The sequence below is a fragment of the Malania oleifera genome, chromosome 4, assembly GCF_029873635.1.
Source record: "Malania oleifera isolate guangnan ecotype guangnan chromosome 4, ASM2987363v1, whole genome shotgun sequence".
Taxonomy (NCBI): Eukaryota; Viridiplantae; Streptophyta; class Magnoliopsida; order Santalales; family Ximeniaceae; genus Malania; species Malania oleifera.
In genome coordinates, this window is record NC_080420.1 from 90,767,168 (window position 1) to 90,780,166 (window position 12,999).

Sequence of the window (12,999 nt, forward strand, 5' to 3'; positions counted from 1 at the left end):
AGTCTAAACCCAGTTATGATCATGAATTCTGCCAATAAAATGCTCCACAATCCCCACAGAGAGATAGAGACTTACGTTCTCCTGACACATGCATGGATGAAAATATGTGGGCAGTGCCCCCTGAATCCTTGACTGACTCAACCAACTTTACATATTTTCGCCTCATTGCTATATCAGAACTCCTGGAAACCAAATTGAAACCCAAAACATTAAAAGTTTGAGACATCTATATATCAAATTTGAATGGCGCAAGCCAAGAAATTACTGAGACATTATACATTGGTCAGGGGGAAAAGAAGGTTGATTCTAGAAAGGCCTGCCACTAAACATATTTTCAGACCACCTTGATAAATATAGAACGCTGTTTATAAGCTGCCGCAGCCTTCTTAATTGATCTATTCTCACTTTGTTATTATTCTACTACTTAAATCATCATGCTTGACAAGAATAAATCTAACCAAAGAACTTTGACCATTAACTGAACTTAGTTGATAGTAATGCCCAACATTATCAGATTCTGGTTTTAAGAGGTAGTTAAACCATGCTATATTTTCCTTGGATCAGGCTCCACATATAACCATTTTGTTTCCTATCTCAATCCATTGTCTCTACTTTGATCTATTCTTTAAACATACAGATATAAAAGATTCGAAAGGGAAATATGCTTTGAAAGGAAAACAGAATGAGGACTTTTATTTCTAAAATGGGTACAAAGATTAGCGAGAAGGGTGTCTAAAGACTGAATATCTCTTGTTCTAAGTAGGCCTATGTGTCAAGATTTCACTGGCTCATGTATACAAAGGAGACTTGGGCCCTTCTGAAGAGCTCTCTTTATATAAATGAATCTCTCAGCCTTAAAATGCCTTGGATTCCCCTTGTCCTACTATCTTAGCTAGTTTTTGAAATGGATATGTTATTTACACAACCTTGTAAAAGAAAAAGGTACAATAATTTAAGAGTGCTATAATAGTTGTAGAATATAATTATTCAAACAAAAAAAAAGTTTTGTAGTGAGTTGTCCATCACTTGGTTTTCAGTCCATGGTCATGTAAATTCCATCGTCCTCTATCATCTATGTTTCTTGTATCCACACCTCAATATATCATCTCGCTGTTAGTGATAAACACAATTCATAGAGATTTTCGTGATATTGCTCTTTCTTCTTGGAAAGAAAAAATCGCCAGCCTTAATTATATCAAAGCATTATCTATGTGTTGTCCAAGAGTGCAAAAATGTTTTTATGAGTTCAAGTGGCAAAACAAAGTAGTTCTGCCATAGTGAATCCTTTTTAAATCACCATGGCCCAAGCTTTATATGCGTTTGAAATTGTTATTCCAGAATCACCAGTCCTCATAACTTTATGTTCTTGGAACATCTTAGTTTTGGATTTGAACAAAATAATGAGCTGCTCTTAAGTTTTCCCATTTGGTTCAACTTGGGCATTCTATGCTTATCCTTTTTCCATAGAATAGAAGAACAATTGCATCACAAGAAGGGCAAGTAGTCCTGAAATAAGAAATAAAGAAAAAACAACCTAAAATAACAAAGCCACCCAGTCACAGAGCACACCAATAAGTCACCACCCAGAAATAAACAAGAAGCAGAGAACCATAAAGAAGCAAAAACCGTACTCCAAACCAAATCTGGTTCCATCACCCTCAAGAATTCTATAGTTAAGCTCCAACCATATGCTCCACATAACTGCAAAAATAGCACATCTCCAAAGAATTTTGCTTCACAATTTGCAAAGTCCTTACATCTTTGAAAGAAGAAACCTTTCAAAGAAGAAGGGACCGCCCAATTTTCCGCCAAACATAAAAATTTTTTGCTCCAAATGCACCAAGAAAATGGACAATGCAAAACTAAATAAGCATTCATTTTACAGCTTTGGATACAATGAAAGCATACATTTGGAGACAGATTTCAACAATCTCATAATATAAAGCCAATCATTAGTATTACTCTTGTAAATAATGGCCGATCAAACAAAAGCCCTTATATTAGATGGAGTTTTAGCACTTCAAATCAAGGAATATAAAGGAAAATGAGAACCATTATGTTTGAGTTAAATGATCAAAAAGGGATTTGCAAGAAAACTCCCAAGGACCATCCAAAGCCCAAAATCTAGTCAGAATGAGGAATAAAAGAATCTGTCACCCTGAAGGTGTTGGCTAGCTCCATGGCTTCCCCTCTCACATAAGTTCCTCCTGGAAAAATTCCAAGACACAATACCCCCATTTAAATATCAAATTTGCAAGAGGCATGCTATGACAATTCAAGAGGCTGTAAAGACAAGGAAAGGCAATATGAAAAGGATCCGTCTCAACTCTCAATCTACTATCATAATTTCCAATAGGAAGATCGCAACCCCTTTCCACTCTCTCAAAAAGAACTTCACCACAGGCCTTTTAGATTTTCCATTTAGACCCCTAATATTTCAAGATATTAGTTGTATCTTCATATATCCAGCATGTAACTCCTGCTGCAACCTGCTTCCTCCGAATCTGAAAAGCCTCCATTCCTTTCAAAGTTCACTGAAAATTCCAATCTCTACAGTTCGTTGTTTTCTTTCTTCTTATTACTCTCATATCCTATTGTTATTTTGTTTTGCCTTCCTCTCTCCTCTTTTTTCTCTATTTTGAGGAAAGACTTGTTTTTTCCTTGAATCCATCAGAAAAGGCTCCAATAGCTTTGCTCTCCATTTCAACTTTCTGGAATTGTCAAGTCATGTCATGTTGGTTAGTAGGTAGCAGCCTTAGCTTTGGTATTATACATTCTAATCCTAATTCATTCTTCAAATTTTAATTATCTCATTATGAATCATAAGATTAATATTATATATTCTTGAACAGGATGATCTATTTTTGTCCACATGTAATTGAGAATGAGCAACCTTTTCTCAAAATATGGTGAGCATCCATTAATTCTACAAGCACAAAGATTTTATGCCCACGCAAACTGTTTTTGTCAGTATATGAAAAATTAGTAGTATTATTGTTACAAATTTCTACTCTGAATAGAGGAATCTTTGGCTCTCAATACTATTATTTTTTTCTATTTTTATGTTTTATTAGTTTTTTTTCTGGATTATTTCAGAATTTTGATGGGACAAGTCTTCTTCCCTCCTACTATCTCCTGAGATAGATTTTTGGTGTTCTTGAGTTTCTATTCTATTATTCACTGTGCATCTAGAGATCTTCTATCTACACTCAATCTGCCTACACTTTTCATTTGAGGAATTGAGGATCTGTAGAGGACGAGTGTCCTCCAATTATCCTAATACTTCAATACCGTGATAGGCTTGGTAAACCAGGTTGTATAATTTTTATGTCCATCATCTATTAATAACACAGTTTCCTATAACTGGACTCAGGTTATCAAAACCTTCCATCCATTTTCTCTATAATCATATGTCCACAGATCTGCCTTTCATTGGTCAAATTTTGTACTACTTTCTGATTAAGGGAGCTTAGTTCAGAAGTATAGTTTTGTTGGGCTGAAATAGCAAGACCAAGATTGGTAGGACTGTAGTAGAACTATGTATTATACAGTCAAAATCATCTCCAACATGGAACTTTGTAAGCTTCTTCACTAAATGTAACAATCTACTAGAAAATTAAGGGTTTGGTGATGTGTTTGTGCCTTTACAAGTGGAAGAGTGTAATTTACTCCAACTGGGAGCATCCAAAAACTTTTTAATAACAGTGCCCAAATTCCACTGCATGGGTTTGGCTATATGAAATCACTTCGTCCATGAAACATGATACCTGATCTAGGAGATCTTCCAAAAATTTAATTTCAATAAATTATTCGTTGGTTCACCCTCTCTAGAAAAAAACATTCAACATCCTTAAATAGATGTCTCTGCTCTTTTTTTTGACTTGCAATTGAGAGACAAATTATGACCTGACGAGGGAGGGAGCAAAATGCTTCCAGTGACACGAGATTAAGGTGTTCTCTCTTTATACTTGAGTCACATGTAAGAAATTCTCACTTCTCTAGCCCATACCATAATACCATTATTCATTAGTTCATTATGAAAAATAATTGCAACAGTGTCAAGATCAAAGCTTCACAAGTATGTAGTTAGAAAACCATACAAGGAGTGTAGAAATAATGAAAATTTATTCAATAAAACGATGCTACAAAGCAATTTCCTTTGCTATTTAAAGCTAAAACAGAAAGTAAACAAATTTATGTACACTAGCATATAAGAAAAAATTGAGACACAAAGTAATTCATGAGTCTACAAAGCATGACTTAATAATAAACAAACTAGAAAATATAAGCAGTAGATACTTGCTAAGGTACTATATATGAATAGGCATTGAGAAACATCAACATATCAATGAATCTATCAATTAAATGCACTAAATGCATGCTTAAATTATAGTTATTTGTTGCCTCAGTAAAGTTGCACAAAGCAAAGCAACTCTCATGACACTTACCTGAAGAGATCATCAGTGATAAGTAGCGTTTGGACAGCCATTCGTTCATGGGCTACCTCAACATGCTTCGGTCCATAGCATGCTCGGGCTGGATCCTAAACAAACCAAAAAATGACACAATAAGAACATAAAGAGGGACACCAGAAAAAGCAAAGTCTCAAACAAAAATATTTCACAATCACCACAAATTAACCAAAATAGAAGCTTTTACCTGATCATAAAAATAAAAAGGACAATAACAAGGAAAATACCAGGGATCAAAAACTGAAAAAAGAATATGAGAAACTTTATTTGTTTTGTGCGTGTTAGTGTGAGAGTCAGGATTTACGTTTGCTTTGAGTCCACTTAAAGAACATTTTGTTCAAGATCATATGATTCATATTTAATACAGTAGTCCATTCAAACAAATGTTCTGCCCATATTGTATTACAAGTAATTTTAAAAAACATGATACAATAAATTTAAATAATAAAATGGGAATGAGGTGGAAATTTGGATAATAAGGTGGCATTTTTGTAATTATTTGAAAAATTAGAAATGAAAAATCAAACTATTTCCACAAGAAAATAGTGCCAAAAATATTTATTGTTATTCATTTATTTCATAAAATGTTGTAAAAATGAAAAAAATTAGCCATTTATTTTTTGTAAACTTTTGGGAAAACTAAAATGGAATATAAAAACTATTTTCCACAACTAAACATGCCCTTACTTTTGATTCTAGTAAAGGGGGGATTTTATTCTCCTTGTTTTTTCTTCTTGTACACTCTGCCCCTCTAATAAAATTTCTTTGTTTATCAAAAATAAATAAATAAATAAATAAATTTAGATGCGACTAGAAAATTTTAACTATATGTTTATATGAAAGAAATACTCTAATAAGAGTTGATGTCTAAAACTCTAGAACCTCACAAAATAATTTAGAGTTTATCTCTCTTGGCATTATGTACTCAATGAATTCGATTTTTTTTAATAGCTTAGTAGTTTACAAATAGTGTGTGTGTGTGTGTGTGTGTGTGTGCGCGTGTCTATATATAAGTTTCTCTGTAATTTTCTTAATTTCTTATTTTTAAAATATATGTAATTTACTACATATTCTAAGTTTCTTTGTAGTCAAGTTAGGGATTGGGTATTTGATTAGGTTTTAATAATTTTATATTTGGCTTTTGACTTTATTTATTATTTGGGTGCCTTGGGTGTCTATACAAGAGCTGAAAGTTTAGGAGTTGTCCCGAGAGGAGGGGGGGGGGGGGTGAATTAGATTATTAAAATTTCTTTTAATTCCTTTCGTGAATTCTTAACCTCTTGTTAATCTAGTAATCACACAACCAAACCTTATTTGGACAATCAATCAATACTTCAACACAACACAAACAAAATTGGTTTTATAATCACAAGTTCAGCAGAAAATTAATTAAGTTATAAACCTTTGTAAATAAGTGTAAGTATGGTTACTTTAGTAGATTTTCAGATATTCTTCCAACATTTCAATTCAACCAAAATTATCAAAACAAGATACACAAGTTAGATTTATTCCAGCAATGCTTTCAAGATTCAGCACTTTAATAACTCAAAGTAATCAATCACAAAATACAATATGCATCACTTTGGCAATTTTCAGCTTTGTTATGTATCCCTGAATATATGTTTGATTCAAGCCCTGTATTGATGAATTTGATTTCTTAATATGAAACACAATATGAAATCCAACACTCGTTCCAAGAACTTGGACTTTAAATAAACTTTCAGTTAATGAGTCTTGGGTGTTAAATCAACCAACGTACTCCCTTACGGTTTTCACAATTTGTATTGATCAACCAATGTACTTCCTTTCGGTTTCCGCAAATTACCAAAAACAAATTAAGCTTTAGTTTATTTAATATCCAATCCACGCAATGTATATGATCAGAAATTAAAACACAACCACGCAGTTAATATTTGTTGGAGATTAAAGAGAATAGGGAAAGAGAATGACACCACATTTTTTACGAGGTTCAGCTTATCCCCAGCCTACGTCCTCGCCTTTGGCCAATACCACCAAAGGATTCCACTATGCCGTTCCTTTTCGGGCGGAACAAACCTTTTACAAATGATACCCCTCGCTCAAATACTCCTTAAGTAGGCTAGAGCAACACCTCTCCAAGCAATACCCCACGTTCGGTCACTCCTTCAATAGACTAGAGCAGTGCCTCTCCAAGTGATACCCCACACTCAGTCAACGATCCAACAACCTGGAATCGTCAAGAAACAAGAAAAAATAGCTGCGGACAATGATACTCTCACAAAGAGCAGATTAGTACAAATTCAATCACTATGTACTTCAATAATTAAATATCAATATGAAATACAATGAAGCTCAAAAGAATTTATCACCGAGTTCCTTCTAGATGAGAATTAGCAACTCAGAACTCGTAAGTAGGATGGATCAACAACTTAGAAATTCAGCAATTCAGATTTTGCAATGAGTGAGCAAAACAAAGCTTTGTTTGCAAGATAGCTTTCAGCCGATTTTTCAATTCTTTCTTTCTTGGTGTGTAATTTGATTGGCAAAACCATGTATTTATAGGCTTCTAAAAGTGATTTCGTGTTGCCCAAGTTTACTTGGAGTATCTTCCAAGTTTTTAGAAAATTTGGTACACAAGCAACCTTTATTTGAAATTTAAAACATTTAAAATTTCTAACCGTTAACAGTGTTCATACGACTGAACTATCAGGTTCAGTCTTCTGATATTCTTTAAAGCACTGAAAATTATAGTCTGGACACAGGGTCAGACGATTGAACTTCAGGTTCAATCTTCTGAGGTTGGTCTGCCTGTTCCGTGTTTCAACAAATAAATCTTCAGTTGACTGAACTAATTCTTCAATCTTCTGAAGAAATTCTTTAGACATCTGAAGTAAAACTTCAGTCGTCTGAGGGTGCATCTTCAGACTTCTAATAGTACACCTCAGTCGTTTGAGTAGACCAACTTCAAAATTTTCATTTTTGTTTTCAAAAATCCTTTTTGCTTTCTTGCTTTGATTTCTTATAAAACATTTTCCAGGGTTTTAAATAAGGTCTCTAAGTCCATAATTAACCCTAGAAGAGCTTCCATCATATTTCCATAAGATATTTAAATACGAAGTACTTACATAAAGACTTCTTATGACTTTTGACATTCTAAGCTCTTAAGTCTTCATGCTTATCTTTCTTTGAGCTCTCTTGCTTTGTCTTCAAGCTTTAAAATACTTTAAACATTTTAGCAAGTCCTCTTTAACATCCATGTTTTCATAATCTTCAAGCTTTATTAAGACATCTTTAAATCCATGTTTTGACTCTTTAAGCTTCATTTGTCCATCTTTCTTTGAAGTATAAACTTTGAATGATCCTTATGAGCATTTGACTTTGTATTCACATATTTGAGTCCTGAAATATCATCACTTAATCAAATATGTTAAGTTCATCTTATTTGTTATCATCAAAACAAGATTTTAAGCCTTGTCAAGCCAACAAGAACATTATTAGGGTTGTAATGGGAGGTGATTTCTTAGAATCAAATTTCATCGTTGTGAATTTGCCCTAGGATTTATCCTTTCCACCTATATTCTTGTCTCTCTTCCCATGGCTGTTTTAAATCATGAGTGCCAGTAATCATTACTGGTAATACATTAACCCACTCCAAATCAATATGATATTGCGCTCTACATGTATAAGTATGAACACAGCTAATCATAAAGGAACATCTGCTGTTTGTATGGTACCATGAAATTAATCTAAATCCAATTAATTTCATCACAAAACCAAGTAATTATGATTTATCTTCACAGAGACAATAATTAAGGTTTGAGCTCATGCATGGATTATCATAAATACAACAAATTTATTTAGTGTGGCTAGTTTAACATCAATTAGTTTAACATCAATGCCTGCAGGTTTGTGACATGTTACAAAAACAAATATGTATAAAATAATCTATACATGTTAAGGGTAGAACCTCACATTTGATAGCATGTTGAAGAAATTCTTCAAAGCCCGAACCTAATTCAAGGGGACCAGGAAAGGACTGAATTATTATTTGAACAACGTGGTTATACTAACAGTGAGAGCTAGTAAAAGAAACTACGAGAATCACTTGAAAAAAATGAAAAGAAAAGGTGTTCAAAATGACAATCAAGTCTCATTGTCTACTTTACCTCCTCTGCTGCCTTTGTATCTTTTATCATATTCATGACATTTGGGGCATCCAGAACCTCTCTCAAACTATGCCTGCATAAAGAAACTGAATATCAGGTGACAGTTAGGACTCAGTTATAACAAAATTTAAAGAATAATATGCAAAGACAACCATAACTCCACATTTACGGGAGGAATAGCTACACACTTTTGCAGTCTCTTTTTCTCAATCATTTTCGCTCTCTCTCTCGCTCTCCTTTCTAGATTTCTCTTGTTCATCTTGACATAAATAGGTAAGTAAACTTCCACAACTTTGCAGTTAAAAAAAATAAGCCTTCCAACCCGCAACAAGGAAAGTTTGGGGTAGGGGGTTATGCTCATCTGGAGGAGAAAACCCAGAATCACAGATGATGGAATAGAATTCCCCTGTTAGCTGCTAGATGGGTATACAAGTACTTGCATTATATCAAAATTGGAAAAGAGCACTAGCTACAAGAAGTTCGGCAAGGCAAATATTAAAGCAAATCAGAAGGGCAATTTTATGGACAAATGGTCAGGGTTATGTGATTTTCATTCATGGATGTCAAGAAGGGGAGAGTTGGCAGAGGTTTTCACAAGAGTTGCAGGCGATTGTGGGTTTGGAGAAGATGATTGAAGTTATGGCTCAATCTTCAGGCAATCATGACTGCCGGAGTTGGAAGCAGGTACTATCCAGTTTTTTTAGGGACTGGTGTTTTAAAAGGTGAAGCCATAAGGTGAGGTGTTTTACCCCTAACAAGGTAAGGCATAAGCCTTTTGAGAATTTAACTTTTACTTAAGAATACATATAAATAAATTATACACACTAAAAATAATATGAATTTTTTTTTAATAATTAAAATAAAGCATGTTCTTTAAATTTTAACCCTAAAAATAGCTTAAAAGTCTAAACTCAAGCTGGCTATGAAGGTATTGGCCATTGAATTACCAGGCCATTGCCACGTGCCCATCCAAGCTTAAAAACTTTACACCAAACCCATTGTCTTTCTTGGTTAAAATAGGTTGACTCAGTCACGACTTTCTCTCTCTCTCTCTGAAGTGAGATAAGTCTGAAGAGAGAAGCTTCTGCATGAAGATCTGAAGCAGCCGAGCGTCGAAGAGCGAGGCTTCTGCGTGAAGATCTGAAGAAGCTGAGTATAAAAATCAGAATTAGGTCCTAGACATGGGATAGAGATTGCCAGAGAAGACAAGGGCACATATCTCTGCAAAAGATGTGAGATTGGTTGATGATTGAAGCAGGTTGAGAATGAGAGTATTTGTCGATGTTGAGGGAAGCTTTTTCTGCTCTGTAACTTGCATGAATGATGGGGTCTGAAATGTGTACACCTTATCTGCAAAGGTGTGAAATGCGAGTTTTTCAGGCCAAGGCGTACACCCAACTCCAAAATGTGTCCCCCTCTCGGGACTTTTGCCTTTTACATCATGCCTTGTGGCGTTTTATCCTCAGAATGCATCAAGGCACACCTCTGGAATGCCTGTCAATGTTAGAGACAGCAAGGGCGGGTGGCAAGTGGGAATTGTGGAGGTTCTCAAGTGGTGAGTGCTGGAGTAACAACGGCTGGTTGTCTGGGAGCTTTCATGGAAACTAGGGTTAGCAAGAGGAAGGGATTGACCGCCAAAGAATCAGAGATCGAATGGACTGGACCAGCTACCCTGAATATCATAATCCATGAGTGCATTTACTGGGAAGTAAGCTAGGGGCTTTTAAGGGAGCTTTTGCCAAAATACAATCTGTTGGGCTCCTATGTGAGCTTTTAAAGGTCGTTAGAACAGAATATGTTATTTCAGAAATCCATTAGGCTCCTATTTTATTGTTTTAAATACATATGAGGGCAAACGAGGAGTTGTACATAAGGCTCCAGCAAACTGCCACATCTTCTTCTTTTGCTTTCTTCATCTTTTCTTCACTTTTTCTTTTCTTCCCCTCTTCTCTGTTCTATCTGTGCTTTATAACATGGTATCAAAGCATTAGTCACCTCTAAATCTGATTTATCATAGCTGTTTCTCTAGACACTTTGTTTTTTTTTTTTTTTTTTCTTATCTTCCCCTAACTAGTTCTCAAATCTGATTTTTGTTTGGTTTGAGTCATTTAGGGACCATTTTTCATCATGATGGTTTGTCTGTGCAGCATCCTTGGTAGGATGCTGTCTGTTCATGGTGATTTTCTGATGAGAAGCAGTTATGCTTATGCTCAGTTTTGTGTATACTGCTGGTGCAGTTCGCTGTTCTGGCTGGTGTTGGCATGATGAAGCTGTTTTAATTCAGCATGTTCATGATTGCCTGCCTGCTTGCAATCATGTTTCAGATGCTGGCGGTTTTAATTGTTGTTCAGTGACTTTGCACTCAATTCTTGTTGCTGTCAGCAATAATTCCTGCAGCTGATGTGCTGCCATGTTGTTTTTAAGTTCCTGTAGTGCTTGTCATGATCTGTCTTCTACTGTGTAGTTAGGCTTAAATTTTCCACCATCAAGCCGAACTTCATTTCCTCCACATCCAGATAATTGAAGGCTCAAAGTATCCAACAAAATTTGAGTCTGACGGTCCTTCTTAGAAATCTATTGAACTGGAGTGGGCTAATTCCATCACTTTTCTTTTGCTCTTTGCCTGTACCATCATATTCAAAAATACTGATCCCCACAAATCCTTCCATTGGAAGTGGTGGCAATACATTAAATCCCCAAGACAATCATAGTAGAAATATAGCCATGCTGTTGCTGAGTCTCATCCAAAAGTAAACCCCTATCACATTCAAAATCACTAATACCTTCACATGCTAACTCTCTCACCAATTGGCTCCCCCACTGTACTTAAAATGCTTTTTGAATTTCTCTTAAGAATTTTTTTTCCTCACCAAAAGAATCTTGATTTTCTTCAAAATGTTTCCTCATTTTGAAGCCCATTTGCACTTCTTTTCCATGAGCATAAGCCTCTTTTGCTTCTATGATCCGAATTTACTTCATTACAAAAAAAGTATTTCCCTCCAAACCAGCAATAATACCATGATTCTAATCCTCGCAAGAATTATGATTCTTAGAGGAACCTTCCCCCTTTTCATCCCTGGTAATCCACACACTGACAATTCCTCCTTTCCAGTAGAAAACACACAATCAAAAATACTAATTGATTCTTTAGAGACTAACCCTTCTAAATCCACCTCTCTCCCTCTTCTAATTCAACAACAGCTGCTTCTATTTTCTTGGCCACCATGAAACTGCTATGAAGATGTGCACAACAATGCAGGGCTACCTTCCCACTTCTGTTTAGAGGCTTGATCAAGTCTAGCCACCTCTTGAGCTTTAAAGAATGAGTTTGGGCTTCATTCCAAAGGGGAGAGTGATAGTTAGCCAGGATATTTTTGGGTCTAGAATTGGATCTTGGGATGCCCATTAAGGTGGCCTAGCTAAGGAGTACCGTTAAGATTATCCTTTACATTAAATAGACACAAGTTTTCAACTTCAGTCTGATTATGGGCCTGCTCAACAGACTGACCTAACAGTGATTTAAAGACGCCCCATTTCTATCTAAAATACAGCCATGCATAAAATAATCATCAGTCCCAGATCCAATCAATCCAGCCATTAGCGTCCCATCTACCATAGAAACCCTAGCTGCCTCGGGAATCATCGTCTTCCCATCTGAAACCTAGCCCTCTTTGACTTTGACTGATTGTTAATCATTTCATATGACAAAGGCCAAAGGGCATCCCCCCCTCCCCAACAACATCTACAAACTTAGAATGCTACTTTTTAGATAAATAGTCTTTAATTTAGGCTAAAAGCTATTGTTAGGATAAACAAGAGCCCAAAATGCTGAAAGTTTTCTTGCTCCCAGAAAATCAGCATTAATACAGTTTTATTCTCAACTGGGATAGATGAATATGGAAGAAAGGGACTCCTCAAATTATAGGTATTCGAATGCAGATAGGAGGAAAGTTAAGTTTTTCAAAAGACATAGCAACTGTCACGGTCCGACTCTTTTCACACCGTTGTGAAGGGCCGTGCGGCGCTAGCTAAAGCACTCTTGCTTAACTAGCCAGCCTATCGTTTACCAACATTCATCCACAAAGCACTTTCATTAACATTCATTCAGATAGCAGCGGAAATAATACTCAATTCATGAAAGCCGTGGCAATCAAGCAGTAAATATTGAAGCAAACGTAATTCATTAACAAATCCTCCGTTGACATGTTGTACTTAGCGAGGGAGGCAAGTAGGCTAAGCATGTTGACAATTGCTAGTGAGTTTTACAATGACTGATGAACACTCACCCTCCCCTAAAGAGCTTTCTGGGCTATTCTCACTTTGGCACAAGGAAACATCAAAGTGACCGAGGAGTCATACTGCCTTATTTGGCTTACAATCAA

At 35.6% G+C, this 12,999-nt stretch overlaps 1 protein-coding gene across 2 annotated transcripts in view; it reads right to left on the bottom strand.

Moving 5' to 3' along the window:
* LOC131152952 (protein PELOTA 1-like) overlaps positions 1–12,999 on the bottom strand; it is a 39,225-nt gene that overhangs the window by 430 nt on the left and 25,796 nt on the right. For both annotated transcript variants that reach the window (XM_058104921.1, XM_058104922.1), the window contains exons 13-16: positions 8,618–8,690; positions 8,424–8,462; positions 4,449–4,543; positions 76–182 (exon numbers count right to left, since the gene is read on the bottom strand). In XM_058104921.1, the coding sequence (XP_057960904.1) occupies positions 76–182; positions 4,449–4,543; positions 8,424–8,462; positions 8,618–8,690 (314 nt within the window). The remainder of the gene's footprint in view (positions 1–75; positions 183–4,448; positions 4,544–8,423; positions 8,463–8,617; positions 8,691–12,999) is intronic.